Consider the following 24828-nt stretch of genomic DNA (forward strand, 5'->3'; position numbering starts at 1 on the left):
GTTAACAGAGCTCAAATGCATCATCACCATCAAGAGTCACCTGTCTGGTGTGTCTAGTGGACTTTTAAGGGATTTGCCCAGGTGCATTGTGGGAATTGTGGTCCAAAACTTTCAAGGACCATCTTGGAGCTTACAGATCCTTGTATTGTGTTTCGAGCATTTGGGCCATCAAGAGGAACTTCAGGAAGACGTACCAGAATTCTTGAGAAGTCTAGAGACATTTGGAACAACTTTGGAAAAAACACCATAAGGTGACTGACTCAGCCGCGAGAGCCAAGCCGGCCACCTTCAACCTTCAACTGTGACCCGGCCTGGATTCCAGGTTTGTGCCACTGAAGAGCTCCAGAGGTCCGACTTCCAGTGTTTGACAGGCAGATCCCTGAAAGTCATGCCGGCGAACCCTAACCAATGCTGGTCAAGACCATCGAGGGACGCTGGCGGAAAAAGCTCCAGAAAAGTTTTTAAGTCCAAAAGTAACATTTTGACTAGGGCCTCCAACTCAGTGTATCTGCGAAGGGCTTCATCACGGTTGACTTGAAAGTTTGACTTTGTCCCGGTCAAGTACAACCAGATATCACAGAGTGGCGCTTTAGGTTTCTAAGGGCTAGAAAGTGTTCATACTTCAAAAATTCATATCTCCGATTTCCTTCATTGGACTTTTGTCATTTTGGTGTCTTCTTTAAAGATATAAATATTACCTATTGTTATAAATGTGTGTGGGATTTGTATTGTGCGTTGTGTCTTAATTATTTTCTGAATTGTCTTTTTTAAATACTTTACATACCTGTCTCTCAAGTTAAACTTGGCTGCTGACAGCCAAGCTACCCAGGGAGGGTTGAGCATTGGAATAATTTATTGACACCTATACTGAGCCCTATACCTTATTGCCAGTGGTAGATGCATATTTACCACCACTAATAACTCACTTTCCAACAGCGTGCTAATGGTGCTCTCTACACATGCGTTTGCACTGTTGCTGCCTTTCAGTAGGTCCCGGGAGGCAGTTGCAGACATACCGTAAGCATTTGTTTCTCAGGGAGCCTTACTGGTTAAGCCACTTTGAAAGAGTTCTCTCTCCATGCAAACAAATTAAATCATCTGAATGTCTTTTAACTGAAAAATTGCAGCATCTCGATAGGACATTATGAATTGACTATACTTATCATGTAGTAAAGCAAGAAGAGACTCAGAGCAAATACACAGATCTGGTTTACGGCTTAGGTGGTCTTAAAAAAATAATAAATAGCACATCTCACTTGGGCTGATGTTTCTCCATGCAGGGCTATGACAACAAGGGGGACAAGTCTTTCATTTAATTTCACATCTGATCATGGCCCGCATGTTTTCTTTGCTCACCAGCTTAGAGAACGATTCCGACCATTGAAACACAAAAAATGGAGGTTTGCTCACAGACCCTGGAGAAAATGTGCTCGGTACAGTCTTATGTACTACAAGAAAATGTGATATTTCAAAAACTCTTAGAGTTTGACTTTATTATCATCAATGAGCATATGTTCATCTTATCTGGGAACATAAATAATTTGTCATTCACACTTCACAACATTTTATGTTATGCAACTCACAGGCACAAAATGGCATTGCTTTTGACAAGTGGAAGGACCTACAGAAGATGCATCAGAGGCTTGAGATATGAACTTGACCCCTTCAAAAAGGAAACTGAGTCAACAATGTAGGTCATCCCATGAAGCCAAAATGGATGCATCTAGTAGGGGCGACGACATATTAAGCAAAAGTAACTATATCAGAAGCAAATTAAAGAAAGAAGAAAAGGGATAATGTGATTGAAAGCATCTCCTTTAGACCCGTGTGCAAATAATCTGAGCCAGGAAATCCATGGTGAATTAACAGTGTGAACAGATTGATAGGGGAAATCCAGAAGGCCAGCAGACCAGTAGGTCACTGTTCTTCCAAGAAACAGATGGTGGTTTTTAATTACTTGCACAAAAGAGGATGGGAAGTGTTGGAGCGGAGTTGTCTAATTTTAACTTGATAGCTGTCACACAATTTTGACCAAGTCCAGTTTGCATGTAATTATTTGATGAAAATATGCATTTCGGCCATATCCGTATCCATTTAGAAGCCCTTTTACAGAATCAATGAAATAATGATTTTTGCAGTCCTATGCTAGGGAACAATTTTGCCAAGTATGCCACAGTGGCATCAATTGCTGCCTCTGTGCTAATCTGAAGCCGCTGTCTGTAGCACATACTTGATATGTTTATTTTAATATAGCACAGACCAGACACCCATTGACGAGTGAGGCATAAAGGTTGATCATACAAAAAAAGTGTACTCCCTACTATAAATATCTCCCACTGAAGCACAAAGAAAAGCGATTAATAACCTAGGTCTAACCTTAAAGTATTACCCGCAAATTTTCAGAAGAAAAGTTTATTTGTTCCTAAAGAGGAGAACATCAACAAGGCGTTAAGAGTATTCTACAGTTGCACATCAGAGCAATTGGAAGCTGCGTAGTGTCATATTGGCCAAAAGCCATCCAATTTTTAGATCTCGGCTACAGTGTTTGCAAGATATATTGATTTCAACACATTACAGCCACTCGTTCATTACTGTTTATCTCAGTTGTCTGCCCCTCCTTCCTCCCTGTTCTTGTGTTTGTCCCACCCAGGACCATTTTGGCTTCACCATGTTCTGAGTGAACGAGTTCTATCCTTGCACTGTATCACACCTGCCATCTCACACAGTACCACTGTGTGACACACGATATCCGCTCCCTTCATACGCTTACCTAGTGGGGTGACGATATCACACAATGGCAGGGAAAATGAGCTGAAAACCACCGTAAACAGTGGTTTCAGCTCGTTTTCCGTGGCTTTGAACTAATGATGTCCATTAAGCGGTGTGAAAACACCCCAGGACATCGGCACCAGACTCAGCAAGCTTTTTTTTGGGAGGAGGGGTTTGCGGGCAGGGTGGGGTTCAAAAGAACAAGTTACTAACCTTCGGTAACGATGTATCTGTAAGAAACATTAGTTAGTTAGATTCCTCACCTTAGAATATCCCCAGGCGTCAGACTGGATCCGGAAGATTTTTCGTCAGCAATACCCCTTGCGCGTCGCTAGGCGTCGTCTGCGGCTCCGCGTCCGTCGTCGGCGTCGTGCGCCGGGATGACGTCGTCGGAGTACTTAGACGCCGCCCTCGCGCGCTGACGTCAGTTCTTGTACATAGCCTTCCGCGCCAGGAACGCAGAGCCATGCAAAGACCGACACTGGTGCCAAAAATAAAATCTAGGGGCCTGAAAGGACAACCTTAACCCTAGATGTCAGTTCGCAGAACGGGGAGGATGGGTGGGTCGGTGAGGAATCTAACTAACTAATGTTTCTTACAGATACATCGTTACCGAAGGTTAGTAACTTGTTCATCTGAAAGAAACACGTTAGTTAGATTCCTCACCTTAGAATAGATACCCAAGCAATACCATCCCCGGTGGTGGGTCTGCGAACCAAGATCACACCAGAAAGTCCTGGAGGACAGAACGGCCAAAGAAGCCATCCCTCCGGACTTGGCTGTCAAGGCAATAATGCCTGGCAAACGTGTGTAGCGAAGCCCACGTCGCCGCCTGACAGATGTCCTGCAAAGGGACTCCCCGTCCCAAGGCAGTAGTAGCCGCCGTGGCCCGAGTAGAATGGGCGCGCAGCCCAACAGGAGGGTCCTTTTTAGCCAAGGAATAGCAGATTTTTATACACAAAACGACCCACCGAGAGATGGTTCGTTTGTGCACAGCTTTCCCCTTCTTAGCGCCCACGTACCCAACAAAAAGCTGGTCGTCCACCCGGAACTGTTTTGTGCGGTCCAGATAAAAGGAGAGCGCACGTTTTGGGTCCAGACGGTGGAGCCTCTCTTCCTCTTTGGAAGGATGCGGAGGCGGAAAGAAGGTGGGCAAGGTGACAGACTGCCCAAGGTGAAATGGAGTCACCACTTTAGGAAGAAAGGAGGGACGAGGCCGAAGGACAACCTTGTCCGGATGAACAGATAGAAAAGGAGGCTTTGAAGATAAAGCCTGGAGCTCACTCACCCGTCTAGCCGAGGTGATGGCTACCAGAAAAGCAGTCTTTAGAGTTAGAAGACGAAGAGGGCAATTGTGAAGAGGCTCGAAGGGAGCGCACATCAGGAATGTCAAAACCAGATTCAAGTCCCACTGAGGCATTACAAAAGGGACAGGAGGGAACGTGTGTGTAATGCCTTTGAGAAAGCGTGACACTACAGGGGACTTGAAAAGAGAAGGCTGATCAGGAAGCCGCAAGAAGGCGGAGAGGGCAGCAAGATAACCTTTCAGGGTGCCCAGGGCAGAGCCCTGCCGGGCCAGAAAAAGAAGGAAGAGGAGAACCTCAGAAAGAGGGGCGGAAAGGGGATCCACAGCCTTTGCTGTGCACCATGCCACAAATTTGTTCCACCGGCAGGCGTATACCGACTTTGTGGAGGGACGCCTGGCTGCCAGAATGATATCACAGACTTCAGGAGGCAAGTCAAATGGCATCAACTGCCGCCGCTCAATCTCCACGCATGGAGGTGGAGGCTGGACAGGTTCGGGTGGAGGACCGTCCCCTGCTGCTGCGACAGAAGATCCTCCCGAAGGGGCAGACGTATCGGGGGATCGGTCAACAGACTGAGTAGCTCGGGATACCAGTATCTTCGTGCCCAATCCGGAGCCACCAAGATGACTTGGGCCCGGTCGCGCCTGATCTTCTTCAGCACTCTGGGCAGAAGTGGTATAGGCGGAAAGGCGTACAACAGACCGCAACTCCACTCGTGACGAAAAGCGTCGCCGAGCGAGTGCCGCCTTGGAAATTCCAACGCGCAGAACTGCTGACATTGCGCGTTCTCTTCGGTGGCGAATAGATCTAACCAAGGCTCTCCCCACTGCTGAAAGAGGCCTTGCACCACTTCGGAGTTCAGACGCCATTCGTGATCCATCATGCACCGGCGGCTGAGTTCGTCTGCTCTGGCGTTCAGAGAGCCCGCCAGATGTTGAACCACCAGGGTGACGCCCTGGTGTTCCAGCCATGTCCAGAGGCGCAGAGCCTCCTGACAAAGGGTCCACGACCCCACCCCGCCCTGTTTGTTGCAGTACCACATGGCGGTGGTGTTGTCCGTGAACACCTGCACGACACTTCCCCTGACAGAGGGAAGGAAGGCTTTCAGTGCAAGCCGGATCGCTCTCAACTCCAACAGGTTGATGTGGAGACGAGACTCCGCCGGAGACCAGAGGCCTCTGATCTCCGCCTCTCCCATATGGCCACCCCATCCCAGGAGGGACGCATCCGTCACTACGACATGCTCCGGTTGGGGAAGGGAGAGGCTCTTGCCCTTGACCCACTCGCGGTCCGTGAGCCACCACTGCAACTGCTGTGCAGTACCCTCCGAGATCAAGACATGGTCGGACAGGTTGCCGTGATGCTGGGCCCACTGAAACTTCAGGTCCCACTGCAGAGCCCGCATGCGCCGCCTGGCGTGATGCACTAGTAGGATGCAGGAGGCCATCAGCCCCAGAAGCCGCAACACTAGCCTGACCGAAACCCGGGATAGAGGCCGAAAGATGGGAATCAGGGCCTGTATATCCCGGACCCGCTGTTCCGGAGGATGGACCCGGAACTGCGCCGAATCGAGAACCGCTCCGATGAAGAGGAGCTTCTGAGAGGGACTCAAGTGTGACTTCGGCACGTTGATGGAAAACCCCAGCAAATGCAGGAGATCCGCCGTAGTCTGGAGGTGGGAGACGACTGCCTGGGGCGAGCCCGCCTTCAACAACCAGTCGTCGAGATAGGGGAAGACTGGGACCCCTGATCTGCGCAGATGAGCTGCGACCACCGCCATCACTTTCGTGAACACCCGAGGGGCACTGGTGAGGCCGAAGGGGAGCACGGTAAACTGAAAGTGCTCTTGGCCCACCGTGAACCGCAGGTAACGCCGGTGGGCCGGCAGGACGGGGATATGGAAATATGCGTCCTGCAAGTCCAACGCTACCATCCAGTCTCCAGGGTCTAGGGCAGCTAAAACCTGAGCCAACGTTAGCATCTTGAACCTTTCCTTTCGGAGGAAGGCATTGACGTTCCGGATGTCCAAGATAGGGCGCAGGCCCCCCTTGCCCTTCTTGGGAACCAGAAAGTAGTGGGAATAACAACCACGACCTACTTCTGGACCCGGAACGCGCTCGACGGCCCCCTTGGCCAAGAGAGCCGAAACTTCCTCGCGGAGAAGATCCAAATGATCCCCCGAGATACGGTGGTGCTGTGGTGGCATGGCTGGAGGGGTCGTCTCGAAGGGGAGGGAGTAGCCCCTTCGGACGATTTGCAGCACCCACCTGTCCGATGTTAGGGACCGCCAGTGGAGCAGGTGATGGCGAACTCTGCCGCCCACTGGCGTGGTATGGGCCTGAAAGCTCGGACTAGGAAGGCTTTGAGGCGGATGCTGCCGGGGTGGATGTGGGCTGACCACGTCGTCCTCCATTTCCGCCACGGCGGAAGCCACGTCCGCGACCGCGCGCAGGTTGGTTCTGCGGCTGGTGGCTTTGCGGACGTGAGGAGGCGCCCCTTCCTTGGCCACGAAAGGGGCGAAAAGCGGAGGTGTGCGCCCGCGGAGCCGAGAGGCCCAAGGACTTGGCCGTAGCCCGGGAGTCCTTAAAACGGTTCAGCGCACTGTCCGCCTTCTCACCAAACAGGCGAGTGCCATCAAAGGGCATGTCCATGAGGGTGTTCTGGACATCCCCGGAAAATGACGTGGACCGCATCCAGGCGTGGCGGCGGAGCGCCACCGTGGTGGAAATCGCCCGACCTAGCGAGTCCGTGGTGTCAAGCCCACATCTTATGGCGTGCCGTGCTGCATCCCTCCCATCGGCCAAAGCCTGGGTAAGACGCGTCCGGACCTCCTCCGGACACAGGGGCAGCACGTCCTCCACCGTATCCCACAGGGAATGGGAATAACGGTCCAAGAGACAGGCGGTATTTAAGGACCGCAGGCCCAAACTAAGGGACGAGAACAGTTTCTTGCCAAACTGCTCGAGTCTCTTGGAATCCCGGTCCGGCGGAGCGGTCGGGAAGGAGGACTGGGAAGTAGAGGCCTGGATAACCAGACTCTTGGGGGTGGGGTGTTGGGACAGGAAACTGGGGTCGCCCGGGGCAGGGCGGTGGCGCCTGGCAACGTTCCTATCTACAGGAGGAACTGTGGAGGGCTTGGACCAGGTGCCCTGCAGAACGTCAGTGAGGGCCTCGTTGAACGGCAGCAGAGGCTCAGTGGAGCTTGCTGAGGTTTGAAGCACCTCAGTGAGGATGTTGGTCCTCACAGCCACGGCAGGCAACTCGAGCCCAAGGGCCTCAGCCGCCTTGCGCAGCACCACAGAAAATGCTGCACCCTCCTCCGAAGCCACGGTCGGAGGAGAAGTGAATCCAGCGTCTGGCGAGGTGTCCAGTCCGCTGGCCTCCCCCAGTTCATCTGCCCAGTCCTGAGAAAGCTGTGACTGAACAGCCAGAGGGTCCTCGAACCCCTCCCAGTCGCCCCCTTCTTCCGATTCCTGATAAACAGGAGGAATGATCGGAACCGGACTGTAGAGATGGTAGGTCTCAAGCGGCGTCGGATGCGGCGTCGGCGGACGCCGTGCCGGCGTCGGGTCCGGATGAGGGCTAAACCGGGGCGTCGGCGTCACAGGCGTCGGCGTCGGTGGCGCCGGTGACGGCGTCGGTGGTTCAGGCGTCGGCGCCGGTGGAGGAGTGACAAGGTCAACCGGCGTCGACTGGGGCCCAGGCAAGGGCCCCGCGGGGACCTGCGGCGTCGAGACCGGAGTCGTCGACGGCGCCGGGGCCGGAGCCGCCGGCACGCGAGGTCGCCCAGTCGAGTCCGCGGGGCCCGAAGGCGCGCCAGCGGGCGTCGACGGCGGGGCCAGGCTCCTCATGGCCGAGAGGAAGGCACTGATCTCCGCCGGCGCCGCGTCAGCCCCAGGGACCGGAAGGTATGGGGGCGGACGCGGCACCTGCGGCTCCGCCGGAGCCGCGGGGGTGGAACCACTTGGACCCTCGGCCGAGTCGCGCGACCGGCGAGGGGAGTCCGAAGAGCGATGTCGCCGCTTCGACTTCTTAGAGTGTTTAGACTTACCCGACGACTTGGAGCCCGACGAGCGATGGTGGCGTCGGCTAGGGCTCCGCGAGCGATCCTTGGACCTCCTCCTGGACCGGGATCGCGCACGACGCGGAGCCGAGTGGCGAAGCTCCAGAAGCTTGCGGGACCGCTCCCGCCTAGCCTTCGAAGTCAGGGCCTGACAGTCGTTGCACGACTCCGCGTCGTGGTCGAGGCCTAAGCAGTAGAGGCACCGGCGGTGGTGATCGGTCACCGACATCAGTCGATGACAATCTTCACAAGCCTTGAACCCAGGCATCCTACCGGCACCAGATGTCGACAGACAAGGATCAAAAATGATCAAAAAGATTTAGTCAAAAAAGACTAAAAGGGGTAGCTCTCCCGGATCTGCGCTTACTGGCGCGGAAAAAAGAAGAACTGACGTCAGCGCGCGAGGGCGGCGTCTAAGTACTCCGACGACGTCATCCCGGCGCACGACGCCGACGACGGACGCGGAGCCGCAGACGACGCCTAGCGACGCGCAAGGGGTATTGCTGACGAAAAATCTTCCGGATCCAGTCTGACGCCTGGGGATATTCTAAGGTGAGGAATCTAACTAACGTGTTTCTTTCAGATGTGCCTCATAGGTACTTCTCGGCAGAGGCTCCGCCCCCTCTTTACACTGTGAGCTTGTTCTTCAAGTTGGCAGGTATGCTGTATGCTTGAGGAGACTATTTTACTTTTTTACATTTAAATTGTTCTAACAAGCCATTCCCTATGTTGGATCAGTGTGTTAAAAGTGGCTGTCTACATCACTATGCAAGCCCATGGCAGCCTGATGGAAGACCCACTGCAAGATTGGCAGCAATGTGTACACATTTGTTTGATGGGAGAACGCATTGGTGAAGCCAATAGCTCAGCCTTTCAGAGCAGAAACGTATTGGCTTTGCCAATGTTGGTTTCCATAGTGTTCAACATGAAACATCATAGTAACTGAAACAGAAAATAGAGAAACGAACATAATAAACCAGCGAAAGAGTTAATTTGAAAGGCAAGAGTGACCGAGATGTGCATGTAACACAGAATATTAGTTATAGAAATTAAGTATTTTCCAAAATTCTAGACAGCATACACAAACTAGCACAGGCTGAGGTCACTGGAGAAAGTACAACATTGCAGGCCCCTGCACACCACACTCTAACAATAACAAATAGGATGTGCTGTTCAAATAACTCACTTTCAAACAGTAGTATCCAATAATGCAAAAGAAGGAGATGACCGTATGGAGGATGGCAAGAATGCGCAGAGTTGGCTCCATGTAGCCACTGCTCTCTTCCAAAACATAGTGCACAGTAATGACTCTGCTGTTATGGTGGTGCTCCATACTGCTCATCCTAGGACCAAAACAAGGGGTTTCTATGGCAATTTCCTTTTCTTCTAATACAGCAGAGGTAGAGACCTGTTGAAATTGTATAAACGTTAAAATTACTTTGCTAAGAATCCGATGTTTCACTGCACAATTACAGACAGTAATGCAAAGAATATGTTCATGGTCAAACATATATTAATTGAATGTAAATGTACACACTACAAGCAGAAATAGATGATGTATATTGTGAGGGGTGTGCAAACCTGAGCATTTGCTTGGGAGAGATTCTGTGAAAATTTCACGACATTCCACAAAGTTTTACTTTTACGGCAAAATGTGGTTGGCCAGCATCTCTTGTGACTTTTTCTTATGCGAGTGCACACCAACAAAGTGGTTCCAAATGAAAATGTTACTCAAGGAGACTGTGTGAAAAAGTCTCCAGTTGGTAACTTGCAAGAATTTTACACAAGGTGTACATTCGATAAAAAAAATGTAGGCAAATTTATGGGAAAATGTTCAGATATCACATGGGTAATTAAAATGTCGCCCAGGCCTAGATGTTAACAATGCACACTAAGGTCGAAAAGCTAACATCCTTTTGCCCAAGAGTTCAGTGTTTGAAATGAGTCTATTTGTAGGCATACAATATGTCCAAAGAGTAAATAAATAATACAACTTTTTAAAATCTAAAATCTTGAAAAACAGTTTTTTAACAACACTATATTTAAGTCACCACATGATTATTAAAATGCGTGCAACGGCTGTCCTTACAGAATTTTCAAAACTGTACTAGGTCTGTGAAAGGGGTGAGTGAGTATGCTCTCTCTGTACATTATATGAAAACTGTTCTACTCTAGCTCCAAAAAAGCCTGTCAGTACAGCTCTCGGTACATTAGGAATTAAACTGATTGTGACAATTTTAAGTCCTGACTTAATAAAACAGTTTTACACCGATTTTAGAAAAGCCAAATCTTGATCTCACGTCTGTTTTTTCAAGGCAAAGTTCTCATTTAAAATGAGAGAAGTAACCTATGTTGCAGACAAGTGGAATACAAGGGAGGTCTTTTGATATGGGATTGAAAACCGCAGGGATTGTCGTGAATGAGAAGGTCAGATCACTGAATTGTGGACTGGCATTACATAAATTGGGAAAATATTCACTCAGCCGTCTGCATCACAGCCTCTAAGCCCCCCTGCGGTGTTATGGCTGCATTTGATCACCTTCTCCTAAAATAGGTACTTCTAGAAATAAATGAGTATGACACATACTGTACTGACAGTTACCTGTGCAAACAAATGGTGGCTCGGAGAGGCAAGTTTTGAAGTGCCATGGTGTGAGTTTGAATACTGGCCTGCGCCTCATTCTATGAGGGCTGCGGGTACCTTTCCAACATGCATGGACACGCAGGCCCAGATTTACTGTGTTACACAAAGGAATGCTGCATGAAAAACTACAACCCGGTGTTGTGCAAAGGGCAGAAAATATTGCAGCACACAATTTAGTAAGAGTTGCGGCCAATGATGTCATTGGCAGCCAGGGCCAGACTGGCCATGGCGGGCACCGGGCAATCCCCCGGTGCGCTGCACGGGTGGGGGCCAGTTTTGGGCCCCTGGGGGCCGATTTTGTTATGGGGCCGTTTTTGCAGCTATGCTGCAAAATCGGGCTGCAGTGAAAAGGTGAGTGTGCTCTATCTAGTGTAGGCTGTGAACAAAAGACACAAAATCTAGTCTAAATTGGGGGAGCCCAACACCACCACTTGCCTGCAACCGAGGACCACAGCCCCCAGTAATCGACGTGGTTGACGCCGCTAACGTTACACGACGCAACAGGAGGCGCACAAAAACTCTGCCGGTCTCCTGCAGCGCGGGAGCCAAACACCACCACTTGCCTGCAACCGGGGACCACAGCCCCCAGTTACTATGTGGATGATGCCGCCAATGTGACGGGACATAGCAGGAGGCGCACAAAAATGCTGCTGGTCTCCCGCAGCACAGGACACGCGCGGGCGTGCCCGGTCTGCGCCCAGGCCAAGGGCGAGTCCGTCCACGCCCGTCAACACCCGTTGGAGGCTGGGCTGGGCTGGGCCTACCCTCTTGGCTTTCACTTTTACTTGCACTCCTCTTCTCTTCTCGGATATTGGGTTACCCGGCGTTGTAATCCAGACAAACAAAGTCTTCCAGAGCTGCCGTGTAAGTTTGTATGGATATTTACATTGAATTAAGTTCTATATAGTGTGATTTTGACTTTTCTAAATGGCTAAACGGTAGCAAATGAGAGCTAGGGAGAGTACCTCTAAGACCCTCAGGAACTCTACCCTTGATTGTTTTCTGTCACGGGCAGTCAAAGCCATAGACAAAGAAATCCTAGTAGTAGAACGTCGTCTATCCTTGGAGGGGGGAACTGTTATAGCTCTGAATTCGAATTCAACTCCAAATAGGCAGTCAAGGGTCACAGAACCAGGGAACTTTACTTTTGACCACACCACGCTGGAATCATCCCTCCCTGTAAAGTCTCCGCTCCAACTTCCAGTATCCCTGACGTCTAGCCCTCCAGTCAAAAGGAAGTAGAAACTGAAACATTTTAAGCCTTTATTGGTAGTAAACACCAGATCTAAGAAAAAAAAAAAAGGAGTTACCTATTGAGGAGCTTAACAGCATTAAGCAAGCATCAGCCGTCCTCACAGGCTTATCCTGTCAAGTTATTAAGACTCTAATGAATTGCTTTGAAAAAATATTATAAAATAATCTTTCACCAATACTGGACAGGCTTGACAAAATTGAGGCTAATATGGTAAATATCAAAAAGTCTTTTACCTGCTTAATGACTGAGGCAGGGAACCACGGGCCCATACTATCAGAATGCCCTGACTTAGGGGGAGTATTACATTTTGAAAAGCACACCACCATGGTGGCAAGCCACCGCTGTAACCTAACACAATCCTTGCCTGTGCCTACCTCCCAAAAAAGGTTATGACACATGGGAAGCCCCATTTACATCCAGAGCAATGATGCATATCAACCACTCAATTGAGGAGGGGCATATTGGTAATACCCTTAGGTCTAACACACACAGTTCTTTACTCAATGGAAATGTAATTGAACCCATTAGGCAGCCCCCTCCCAAACAGATAGATTTGCTGTCAGGGATGAACCTTATAATGAGGTGACTTTACATCTTCCTCCAGTGTGCTGCCCATATGTGGTGATTTTAACCAATATCCCCTCATTACAGGGCAATCCCAAAGAAACCACCAGCCAACTAAAAAACAAATTCTGCTACTGGTTATTCCAAAATTCTGATTTCTCAAACTCTAGCTACCATGACATTTTGTTCATTAGAAGAGTGAGCTGTTTTGGTCCTCTACGGAAGTCTACTAAAGGAGACTGCATAGTGATTAACTGCAGATCCCTAGACCTTGCAGGGCAATCGCTCAATAGGGGGAGGAAACCATCTGAGTGGGGGTTTGGTCATGGGATTAATATTGTGCCACTCTGATTTTTCTGTAAACATCTTAAACCTACACGTCCAATTGCCCCGCTAAAAGCCTGCAGTACCCAGAATCTACTGAAGAGAAAGGAGCAATTCCCCTTTGAAGCTACTAATAGATTCCAAGCACTCACCGAGCTGGACAGCCCAGACTGAATAAACCCAGGGAATGTTAAATCGATGTCGGCCTATGCTGTAGCCGCAGTGCTTCAGCCCGAGGGGGATATTAGTATTAGTAATAACATTTTAAATGGAACAGTAAGTCGTACCCTATTCATCCTGCCCACTCACCAAGCCCCTACTCAAGGCCAAATGACTGTAAAATTGACATCAAGTCACCCGCAGCAGGGATGCACACATGTTGACCATCAATTACAGATTATTTCATGGAATATTGCTGGAATAAGGTCCAAACTAAATGACCCGGAGTGGGGCAAGTTAGTGGACAGCAGTTATATATGCCTGTTCCAAAAAACGTGGGCAACGGAGCAAGTACACTGGATGGGGTTTACTATGTTTAGCATTGAGGCTAGGCGTTCGCCAGCTGGGTGGGTTACTGATTTGGGTCAAGACCACACTGGTCTGCAAAATTAACCTACTCGAAGTAGGATCCCAGGAGATCCTTGGCCTAGATCTGATATTGCCTAAAGGGAACACTCATGTCAGAATTATTAACATATATAATAGGTTTAGTAGTCATCACAGGCCCTCAGAAACTATGGCAACGCTTTCCAACTACCTTGATATTTCTAGGACAGAGTTTTACCTCATCGTAGCTGGAGATTTTAACACGACTTATGAGACAGTAGACTTTGTACAGGAATTAGTACAAGAGGAAGAGCAAGCCAGGGGTGTAAATAAGCTCCAGATACCTGCCATTAACAGATGTACCAAGGTTGGGCAGCAAGTATTGTCCTTTACTCTAGCCTTTGGGGTGCGCTCGTGTAACGGGCAGACACCCTCAGATGAGGAAGCAAAATTTACTTTTAAGAGGGGGAATGTCAGAAGCAGGATCGACTACATCATGGTGGACCTTGACCTCTGGCCCCATGTCAACGACATGGCTGTCCTAAACCGTGAGGACAGCAATCATAATGCTCTCTTCTGAGGCTATTTGGACTCCCTATTTTGCATAGCCAAACTCATCAGCGATGGCCCCTGTTGTTACTACTAATAACGGGAGAGTCAAATGGCCCCAGGTCATGGCTGATGGAAAATTGCTCCCAAGATCTATAAATAGGTGGCTCAGACCCTCACGGAACTGAGTGATCATGACAAAAGTGATGGTTTTATTGTGTCTATTTTGCAACAATTAACAAATAGTATAAAACTCTATTTTAGCAGACAGTGTAACTCTCACATGCCTAAACAGAATATAGCCCCATGGTATAATGAAGAATGTAGACTAGCTAAGAATTATCTAACAGTGGCAGTAAAGCAAATTACATCAAAAGTAGAAGGAGGATGTATAAGAGGGTACAGGATGTGGCAAAAAGGAGTTGGGAGGCTGAGAACTGGCATACACTAGTTAAAGCTTCAAAACTGAAGGATTGCCAACTTTTCTGGCAGCTTCTGTCAAAAGAGTCAATCAAGCAGGTTAGTGAAGATGACTTCTGTAAACAAACACATGTGTGGGAAGACTACTTCCAGAAACTTTCTACTGGTACAGCTTCTGAGCCCGAGGGGAGGCAGCAGTAGCAGTTAGGGAATGCAACTTAGCACCTGTACAGAAAGGTGCTGTTAGTTTTTCCGTAGAGGAAACTGTAACAGCAATTATTTTACTCCAGACTGGGTTAGCTCCAGGGCTAAATAGACTCCCAGGAGACCTGTTTAAAGCAGAGCCAAATATTTGGGGACCATTGTTTCAAATAATTTTCAATGCCATCTTAGGAGGGGGATATCCCTTTGACCTGGAAAGGCGCGGAAATCATCCCAATATTCAAATAAGGAGATAAAGGGGTCCCCCTCAAACTACAGGCTAATAAGCCTCATAAATATTTCCCAGAAAGTTTTCAGTATAATAATCCTGTCACGTCTTCAAAGCAGGATAGAGAAAAACAACATTCTCTCTCACCTGCAGGCATGTTTTAGGGCTTCCACGAGCACCCTAGACCAGGTGTTCCTATTTCTTTTGCTCATCTGGAAAAAAGTGAATATCAGGAGGGGCCATTTGTATGTTGTATTTATCGACCTTAAAACGGCATTTGATTCCATAGATCGTACTATACTCTGGGCTGCTGTCAGGGACTTAGGACTCCCCTGTGACTTGCTTCAACTATTGGCTCGCTTACACTAAGATAACTACGCCAAAGTCAGGTGGAACTCTGATGGTAGTCAGACTAATAACATATCAGTCTCCAAGGGGGTGCACCAGGGTAGTGTGCTTGCCCCAACCTTGTTCAGCTTGTAGATGAACAGGCTTATAAGCAAACTTAATGACTGTGGAGGTGACCCGCCAAGATTAGCTGGTAACCTTACACCCTCTTTGCTATTTGCAGTCAGTACGCTGCTAATTTCCAAAACTCCAATGGACATCCAGAATGGGCTACCCAAGTTCACTGAAGCATGCAAAGACGGGGGTCTTGAAATAAAGTTTATGGTTTTTAATCCCTATAAATGTACCAAGGGGCAAGTGAGGCTAAGTACCCAATTTTTAGAGCAGGTCAATGCCTTCGGTGACAATTTAGCATGGACTACCAAAATTCAGAAGAGCATACTGACACTCTAGCACACAGACTGTGCAATAGTAAAGAGGGTAAAATGCTCAGCCTTCTGCCCAATTTCCCTTATCCTAGAAATACACTGGACTAAAGTCCTAGGTGCAGCCCTTTATGGGGCAGTACTGTGGGGGCTGGAACATTTGAAACAGCTAGAGGTTGCAGAAAATACATTTTAAGGGCAATCCTCAACCTCCCAATGAACATGCCCCTATAACTCCTATGCCCTGACCTTGGTCTAAAGCCTATTACCCATTTTGGGATGTATGACGTTACAACGCGTGCTGTTACAACGCATGCTGTTATAACGAAACTGTTACACCGCAAGTGGATTTACAACGCATGCCATTACAACGCAAGTCTTTACATCGACTTGCGCTAGATGGCGTGCTAACATTAGAAAAGTGTAATTTACTATTCCAACTCCAGTCCACTTAACAGTAGGGAAGGTGTTGGGATAGTAAACTACACTATTTGTAATGTTAGCATGCCATCTAGCGCAAGTTGATGTAAAGACTTGCGTTGTAATGGCATGCGTTGTAAATCCACTTGCGTTGTAACAGTTTCGTTGTAATGGTAGTGCGTTGTAAAAGTTGCGTTGTAAAGGTTGTTCCCCCCCATTTTGCTGTCCTTAAGATGCTTATGTTTTGGGTAAGACTCTGGACCAGTAGCCTCTAGATTCGGATGCAGTGGAGGAATTATTAAATCTTCAAAGACATACACAGTGACTGCTCTGGTTTAACAAGGTTAAGGAGTGGCTTTTCAGACTGGGCCTGAAAATAATGTAGGAGGACCCGTAGTCCATTACAAAAAAATGGCACCCCTGCTAAAAAAGGTATGGTATTTTGTTGATTCTTTTTGGACTGACGTTAGAGCACCTAGCACTTTAACCTTCACCTCTTTAAATGTCAAAAGCTGTTTTAAGTTGGATTTGTGTATGAATGATGTTGAACCCCCCAAGGCACGAGCACTTTATATACAATTTAGGATTCGGGTTCTCTCACTGAATGCATTGAAAAACAGAGACTATAGAACATTTTATTTTCTTCTGTCCCGCCTATGCAAACTTAAGAAAAACCTGGATCATCCCGGCCTGCCGACTGCTCTCTTTTTCACGTCCCTCTGATGCTTTGCGCATATTTAGGTCAGACACGACAAGGCAGCTTGTTTTTACAATATCAAAATATCTGTTTTATGCCTGTGGCAGAGGTCTAAAGTGATTAAATAATATCCTGATGTAGGTATATTGAACAGGCAGGGTAAGCCGGCTCCAAGGCGACTCAGTGGGACAGCAGGGGAATGATGGGATTGAACTGTTTATAATGCTGGTGTTTTTAATTGACAGCTCTGATTTTACGGTAAAAACACAAATTACAACCTGTTTTGAATGCTGTATAGTACCACAAAGTCAATGTTATCTTAAACCACTGTTTTTTAAAACATTTTATGAAATTTTGTGTGTTACGTGATTTTATGTATGTGTATGAAGATGCTGTTGATCGAATAAATATATATATATATATAACAAATTCCAACATGGAGACGCCAGCTCAGAAGTCAGTAACAAAAGATGAGTATTTTAGAGGACAGTAGACATGTAGGTATATTAGGCAATATATTCAGGGCTTTAAGTAGGCCGGGTCCTGCCGGTGCTGAGCACCGGCAGTTCTAAAAAGCAGGAGTCGAGACAGGTTGCTATCGGGCTATCCATTTTTGCCATCACCCTCATGGTGAAAACAAAATCTTAACTCTGCAGCAGCACCACCTTTCACTGCCTTTGGGGTAACTTCGAAGAGACTCCTTAAAGTTCTTTCAGTCTCACATTTCAGAACTGAAGGATTGTCATATTATATTCAGTGCTTTAATTGGGCCGGTACTCACCAGTACTGAGTACCGGCACTTCCTATTTTTACCAAGCTGAGTACCGGCACTTCTTCACTGTCAAGAAGAGTACCGGTGCTCAGGGTCGAACTGATAAGATGGTCACTGGACTGGTGCCCGAGGGCCAGCTGCATGCCATTTTTTTGGGAAGGGGTTGGTCGTTGTCGTCTGTCTGTATTACTCTGTGGCAAGCTGCCTGATGGAGCCTGAGCGGCCTATTGGAGGCCTGCCGCAGGGGCAAGAGGACCTCTGCTCCCTTCCTAACAAGAAGGGAACTCTCCTTGTCCTCACCACCCCCCCTGCCAGGCATTGATGCTGGGTCGCGTTGTTAGTGTTTGGAACATTGGCGAGGGCCTGTGCATGAGTGGTGGTGGGGGAACGCAGGTACAAAGGGCCATTTTCACCCCTTGGCCTTCCACTGCGGTCGGACTGTCTCTCCCCTGACTCACTTGCCCCTGCGAATCCACCCCCACCCCACCCGCCTGCTGGGACATTGAGTCCATGATGGGCAGGGATGAGGTGGTGAAAATGGCCTAAGCAGCCTCCCTGGTACCCAGGTGGGGTGGGAGGACATTATTGTTCTTCCCCTGACCTCTACATGCTCAGGACCTCGCAGTGTTCACTGCAAGCTCTTTGGCAGTGACGCCTTCTGCCGAAGGCAGAGGAGGGGAAATGGGGTTGAGTGAAGGTGTAGAGTGAGGGGGAAGGAGCAGAGAGTTTAAAGTAGGAAAAGATAGAGAGGCAGTAGGGGTAAGCGCAGATTGAGATAAGGAAGAGATCCAGACGGCTTTGGAAAGTTGTAGAGAGGCGTAGAAAGGGCAGGTTAGAAATGCAAAGAGTGATGGTAGAGAGAGTGATAGTATACAATGGGGTAAAGAGAGTGGGACAGAATTAGCTACAAAAGGGAGACAGGTGAGCGTGGGAGGGATCTCGAGGTTTGAGATGTGAAGACAGAGTGTATGTCTGAGAGGAACAGAATCACGATGTATTTGAAAAGAAATGCATGGAATGCTTGCTTGTGTGTGTGCACTTTTGAATATATAAGGATTGCCCCAAATGCAAGCAAGTAGGAACATAAGAATTATTATGATATTAAGAAGCTGCAAATATTTCAAAACAAGGAAACATGAATGTTTGGCCTTCATTTTGTGTAAGGAGTTAACACATTTTGTTTAGATTGATACATTCCTCACATGTTTCATTCTGTGCCACAACCTGTGTAAATGCCAGATTCTCCCTCGTCCTAGAGCACACTGATTATTAGCCTGAAAGTGATAAAAGTACTGTTGGTGGCTTGGCTCATTCAGGGGTTTAGACGTTAATTTTCACATATGGAAAGTTTTAGACCACTTTGCAGGGCAATGCAAGGGCAAAATGAATACTCAATAGAAGTATTTTTGCATCATCATGTCTCACTCCGCCTCTAGCCACGCCACTAGCTCAATTTAATGAGTACCTGCACTTATTTTTTCCCATTCAAAGCACTGATTATAGTCAACGAAGTCATAGTTGTTGCTTATTCAACTAACAACCATTGAAAAAGCCAATATCTTTGGCTTGCTGTAGGTGTAATATTACTTGTTGTATTATATATCTGGATGCAATGACAGAAGCGGCAAAATACCACTCGTACGGCACAAATTGCTAAGCACAGATTTTGCGCTTAGTGTTTTAAGCCACGCCCTTAATTACATTGACCACGCCTCTTTGAGAGACCACCCAGTTTTTACATCACACTTACAGATCTGACTATACTGCTTGACCACTTGCTTGTAATTGCTTTTCTCAAGCATTAATTTTTAGTACAAAGCAAGATTTAATAAAATGGCTTAATCTGTTTTGTCCTAAATTCATAGGTTTTTCGCTTGATTGCTCAAGGCACATATCCCTTGCATACATTAACAGGAGGATGGGGCACAGGGTTTAGGGGCAAGAGTCATTTTTCAGCACAAAATAGGTTTTGCGCATGAAAGTTAATCTGCCACTGCTGTTTTCGGCGCTTTGCCATGCTTCGAGACACTTTGATCAGAGTCATGCTCGGGCCAGTTAAAACCTTGAGCAACTTTGGCCCATTGTTTCTTTTGCTAACTTCTTTCCTCTTTGGAAAAAAAATAACTCAATTTTCAAAATAATGATTCTTTGTCTACATTTTGATCTTGTTTGTGACTAGGCCTGAAACAGAGCAAGCGAATGGGAAATTTGTGGAAAGCTGGGGCTGGACCTGCGTCTAGATTGAGAAACGCTCGGGAAACAAGATCTCAGAGGGACTCTCACAACATAAGGAGCAGATTTACAAGCCCCTTGCGCCACTTTTGCACCGTCGTTGCGTCACTTTTGTGACGCAGCAGCAGCATAAAAGTTTACAACGTGACGCATCTAGAGAGATGCGTCACGTTGTGAAGCCCTGCGCCACATTAAACCTGCGTCAGGATTAATGTATGCAGGGTGGGCGTTCTGTCGCAGGAAGTCCCGTAAAAGTGACGCAGGGAAATCTACAAGATTTCACGGAGACACTTTTACGTCCATGCTGCGTCAAAACCCTGCGCCTGCTTGAAGCAGGCGTAAGGAGTGACGCAGCATGTTAGTCATAGGGTGCCCCTAAGCATTACTGGAGTTGCGTCGTGCATGCGACATTGCTGGAGTTGCGTCCTGCTTGCGACACGACTCCAGCAATGCGTTACTTTTCCGTCAACAGATGCGTCAGAATTTCTGATGCAACTGTCAATCCTAGCGCCATGGTGCGCCGTATTGTAAATACGGCGCATCCATGGTAACGTAAGGGGATTGCATGATAGCGCAAGGAAAGTGATGCATCTCTACAGATGCGTCACTTTCCTGTAAATCTGCCCCATGGTTTCTATGCTGGGACAGCCATTTTTTAGGTCTCGCCTGACCCAGCGCATGCGCTGGTCTGGCGAGACTTATTGAGAGGGCTCCAAAAAGTGCTACCAGGCCAGCCTAGAGCTATAGTGCATGTGCGCGGGCGCGCGCCGCGCTTTACCGCGATTACTTTCACTTTTGCGGCCGCACGGCCGCTTTGATGTTTGATAGTGATCGCGATCACTTTCACTGTCGCGGCCGCTTTGCATAGCCAATAGGTCTCGCTTTTGGGACCTTATAAGTATTTAGTTATGCAACTGTTGCATGGCTCAACACTTATATTGTCCCAAAGGCGAGACATCTATGTTTGGGGTGGGCGAGAGGCATGGTCCAAGCTCTAAAGCCGCTAAATAATAGTGTTAGCCATACTGTACCTTATAGAACAGGAGGATGAAGTTAATGGCGAAAGCAACAAACAGAGCCAGCATCCTCATGTTGTAGAAATTTCGTGCAAAATAGTTCTGTGGAACCAAAGGAGCAGAGAAAAATTGTATTAGCTTTGAAAATATCTTGCCACGAGCTGGATATATATATGACATATACTACTGATAGGTATGCAAACCACGGCAAACATTAATTGAATTGGGCTTTAACAGCGGTGATCAGAGGGAGGCGAGTGCACAGAATTATCGTCTGAAAAGCCTTCATTTCAAACGGCCTCTGGGTTTTTCTTGCGAGTTGCACTTCGTATTGGATGACCTGCCCTTAGCAAAATTACCTCTCACTCCCTTGCAAGTTTGGATTCCAGGTAGTGTTAATAATAAATGTATATAAGAAAGAACTCGAAAAGTGCAGAGCTTAGTACGCCTGCCACAGCTGCCTACATCTCCATGGGTTGAGGTATGCAGTATTATGTATGTAATGGCAAAGACAAGCAAAAAAAAAAACGAACGCAGAGATTGGTACCTATGGGCGTTCCCAGTAATTAAGGAGCGCTGGTTCGAGTGTTTTTATCCCACAATTTTTGTTATCCCTGACATATATCATTAAGGAAGTTCCAACCAACCTCATACATGTCTTGGTATTTACAATTCGGTACTTTATGAATGGAAGATGTTAAAACTAGTCAACATGATTAAATAACCACACAGGAAAGGAGAGAACCAAGACAAGTGTAGAGTTGGGCGGTAATTGAAAAGGATCCTATTTAGAGGCTGAAGCTAAATCTACAGAACAATTCAGCAGTGCAATTTCCTCCATCGTGATAGTAGTTTGGCAGGAAAAATGTAATCTTTCAAGTCTGATCTTTATACAACACTTTCTCGCAGGAGTTTCCATTACCACCAAAGTCTAAATCCTACCCTAGAAGCTTAGCATTTTTACCTTGAAGGTTTTAGTATGCTACATGCTCACAGATCACAGTTAAGGTCAGAGGCAGCCTTCGACGTTTATCTAGCATGCTGTTGCCATACTCTACCTGAAATTGGAAACACTTGCCAAAGGGTATTTGGAAGGCAACTAGTTTTGGCCTTCATGCAAGGAAGCGAGCACAGTTGCTGTGCTGCGTTGCATGTACGGGAGAGAGCTGAACTGAACCATATCTACTATATCTTCAGCTCACTACCTGCACTGGTGCGTTTGAGGCTACCTAAAGCCAATGCAGGCATTACGATCAGCATTGTTTTTGTGCAGGAAAGGATACCCTCCTTCCCAAAGACAATCATAAGGGGTAATTTCCTCTTTCAATGTGTGATACAGAATGCATCACATACAGAAACATGAAGTAATGACAAGAAATAAACATATTTATGACTGTTAAGCCATGGTTGGGGTGGAGTATCAATTTGGCATATTTCCAGGTTTGCTGATTCATTTAAATATGGGAATGAGTCAAAATCAATGAGTCCATACATGGGAACATCCATGCTTCATTCATGGAACTACAATCACTATGAAATGTGAATCAACGCAGCACAAGCCACTGTGTTGTGTTACATTTATTTTCAAAGTCACAAAAGACAGCACATATCGCCCCTTGCATGGCTTTGTAAATCTTACTAAACCCTTTGCTTTGTTCTTTGGTTCACCTTGTGTGACACTAGGACAATGCATAGGTTTAGTAAATCTGGGCATAAGACTTTTTGAAATCGGAACTCTAAAATCATAACAGATATTTCTTATGGTATGTGACCTTTGTTGCAAAAACAAAATTAATTTGGTTTCTGCTATTTCCATAAGGGAAAACTCCATGCATGGTGATATACAATTGCAATATACACTTTCAATACTTTAGAGAGCCCCTTACAAGAAGTTTCTGCTGGTAGGCTATGATTTTCTTCCAAAAGGCAGACTCCTGTACCTCTTGGTCCCCATAGCGTGGTGTATGGAGCTGTCTGACCTTCTGCTTAGGTTTATCATCTTTACCTTTCTCCTCCTTTTCTCCATCTTCTCCACTGAGGAAACAAGAAACAAAAGGCTAAACAACACTGTGATTAAAAGCTGTTTCAAAACTAAGCCATATATACTTTTTCACATATTCCCTTTAAAGGCATTTGTGAACAGCCCGGTACTTTTCTCTAAACGTTTCTGTTGGTATAATAGGAAATCCCAGCTGGCAGAATATGTATATTTCTTTCATTCAGCACTAAAAACATCATCGTTTTTAATCTCTTGGTATTTTTCAAATCCTTCAAAGATTATTGAATGACAAGTTGATAATTGCACATGTGTGACTCCAAATTTGATATTGAAAGTGTCACTATTCTGCAAACAAGAGATCAGGTAGAAGGGATGTTCTTTATAGTCATAGTTCTGTTGAACCATCAACAAACATTTCTATCTAAACTTTTATTTTCATTCGTTAAAAATATTAAAATAGCTCAGAAATTAAAGTAAAAAGGCAATTAACCTTTACCTCGCCTAAATCTTGCTTGCTAACAATTCTATTACAACTGGATAGACTGACAAAGATGTAAACTGTAATGTTCAGTTCATCTACAGTGTGAGAGCCAAGTGACAACATCACAGCACACTCAGGTATCTTGCTTCATCTTTTGCTGTTAGGTATTTTACAGTTATGGTAAAAAAGATCTTTGAATAAATAACGTGGGACAAGCAATATGGGGAGAGGATTCTAGTACTCGTACCAAAAAAGTGATCTATGAGGGGAGGCTGGCAAGGGACTAATCTAATGTGAAGCCAATCATCAGATGCAACTCAGAAGCAAAACAGATGACCAGTTTAATGTAAATAAAATGGCATTGATGCTCTTGTTTATGTTATTCCTGCCTCTGGGATGAACATTTTGAGATAGTTAATCAAATTGCTTCACCAAGCCTGAGCATGTGCAGGGAGCTAGTACCCTACATTAATAGGTAATTGGCGTGGCCGCGAATCAAGGTAAGCCCATCTATGAACCAATGATGGCCGCTGTACGAACCACTGAGTCTGCCACACCACCATATACAAGTTTGAACAGCTACACCACCTACGACTGCTGATTTAGATAAAATGCATGCTTCACAAGTTTTCTCAGATTTTGAAAAATCAGGAGCCACAGCAGTCGTGGATTTAAGGCTTGCCTGCTGCATTATTGAATATTAGGTTCTTGGTAAAATATAGTTGTTAGACCTTTCAGCCCTAGGGTGGCCTTCCCCCAAACTTTTTGTCTTCTGCTGATTTGCTGAATTCATTTCTGTTGGCCGTAGGACTCTAGCCCTTTACAACTGCTAACCAGTGCTAAAGTGCTTGTGCTCACTCCCAAAACATTGTAAAATTGGCTTACACCTGATTGGCATATTTCATTTACTTATAAGTCCCTAGTAAAGTGGTATGCCATATAGCCAGGACTGATCAATAAAATGCTACTAATGGGCCTACAGCACTTATTGTGCCACCCACCCAAGTAGCTACTTAAACCATGTCTCAGGCCTGCCATTACAACCCGCATGCAGTATTAAACTGTCAATTCGAGTTGGCAAAATAAACTCCCTTGTCAGGCATAAAACTCTCTTTTTATTACAAATAAGTCACCTCTAAGGTAGCCCCTAAACACACCATAAGGCAGGGTGCAAACGTTGGTCATGCACTTTTAGGTTTTACATGTCTGGCAGTGAAAAATTCACACATTTGTTGTTTGCTACCCTGAGTCCTACCTCTCCCATAGCATAACATTGTGTTACTTTATTATACTTAATAAGCGGCAACGTTTGTTTGGGAGCAGGTAGAAATGTCTTGTCTGGGGCCTAAGGAATTTTAATTTTGAATCCTCTTTAAGGGTAAAGTCAGGTTTTAAGTCACAATTCTGAAAATGCCACTTTTAGAAGGTTGGCATTCTCTTGTCCTAACCATTTGATGCCTGCAGTCTGTTTCTTGGGTCACATGACTAAATTTACTTGGCAGTTGGTCTTTGTTGTTCCTCCCAGACAGCCACATAGTAGAGGGACTGGGTGTTGGCAGGATCAGCC

General features: G+C 46.7%; 1 protein-coding gene across 1 annotated transcript in view; it reads right to left on the minus strand.

Moving 5' to 3' along the window:
* Positions 1-24828, minus strand: part of RYR2 (ryanodine receptor 2) — a 3458987-nt gene that overhangs the window by 290487 nt on the left and 3143672 nt on the right. Inside the window, exons 90-92 of the mRNA XM_085612346.1 lie at positions 22668-22815; positions 20797-20883; positions 9326-9547 (exon numbers count right to left, since the gene is read on the minus strand). Of these exons, the coding sequence (XP_085468472.1) occupies positions 9326-9547; positions 20797-20883; positions 22668-22815 (457 nt within the window). The remainder of the gene's footprint in view (positions 1-9325; positions 9548-20796; positions 20884-22667; positions 22816-24828) is intronic.

The sequence above is a fragment of the Triturus cristatus genome, chromosome 6 (genome assembly GCF_964204655.1).
Source record: "Triturus cristatus chromosome 6, aTriCri1.1, whole genome shotgun sequence".
Taxonomy (NCBI): Eukaryota; Metazoa; Chordata; class Amphibia; order Caudata; family Salamandridae; genus Triturus; species Triturus cristatus.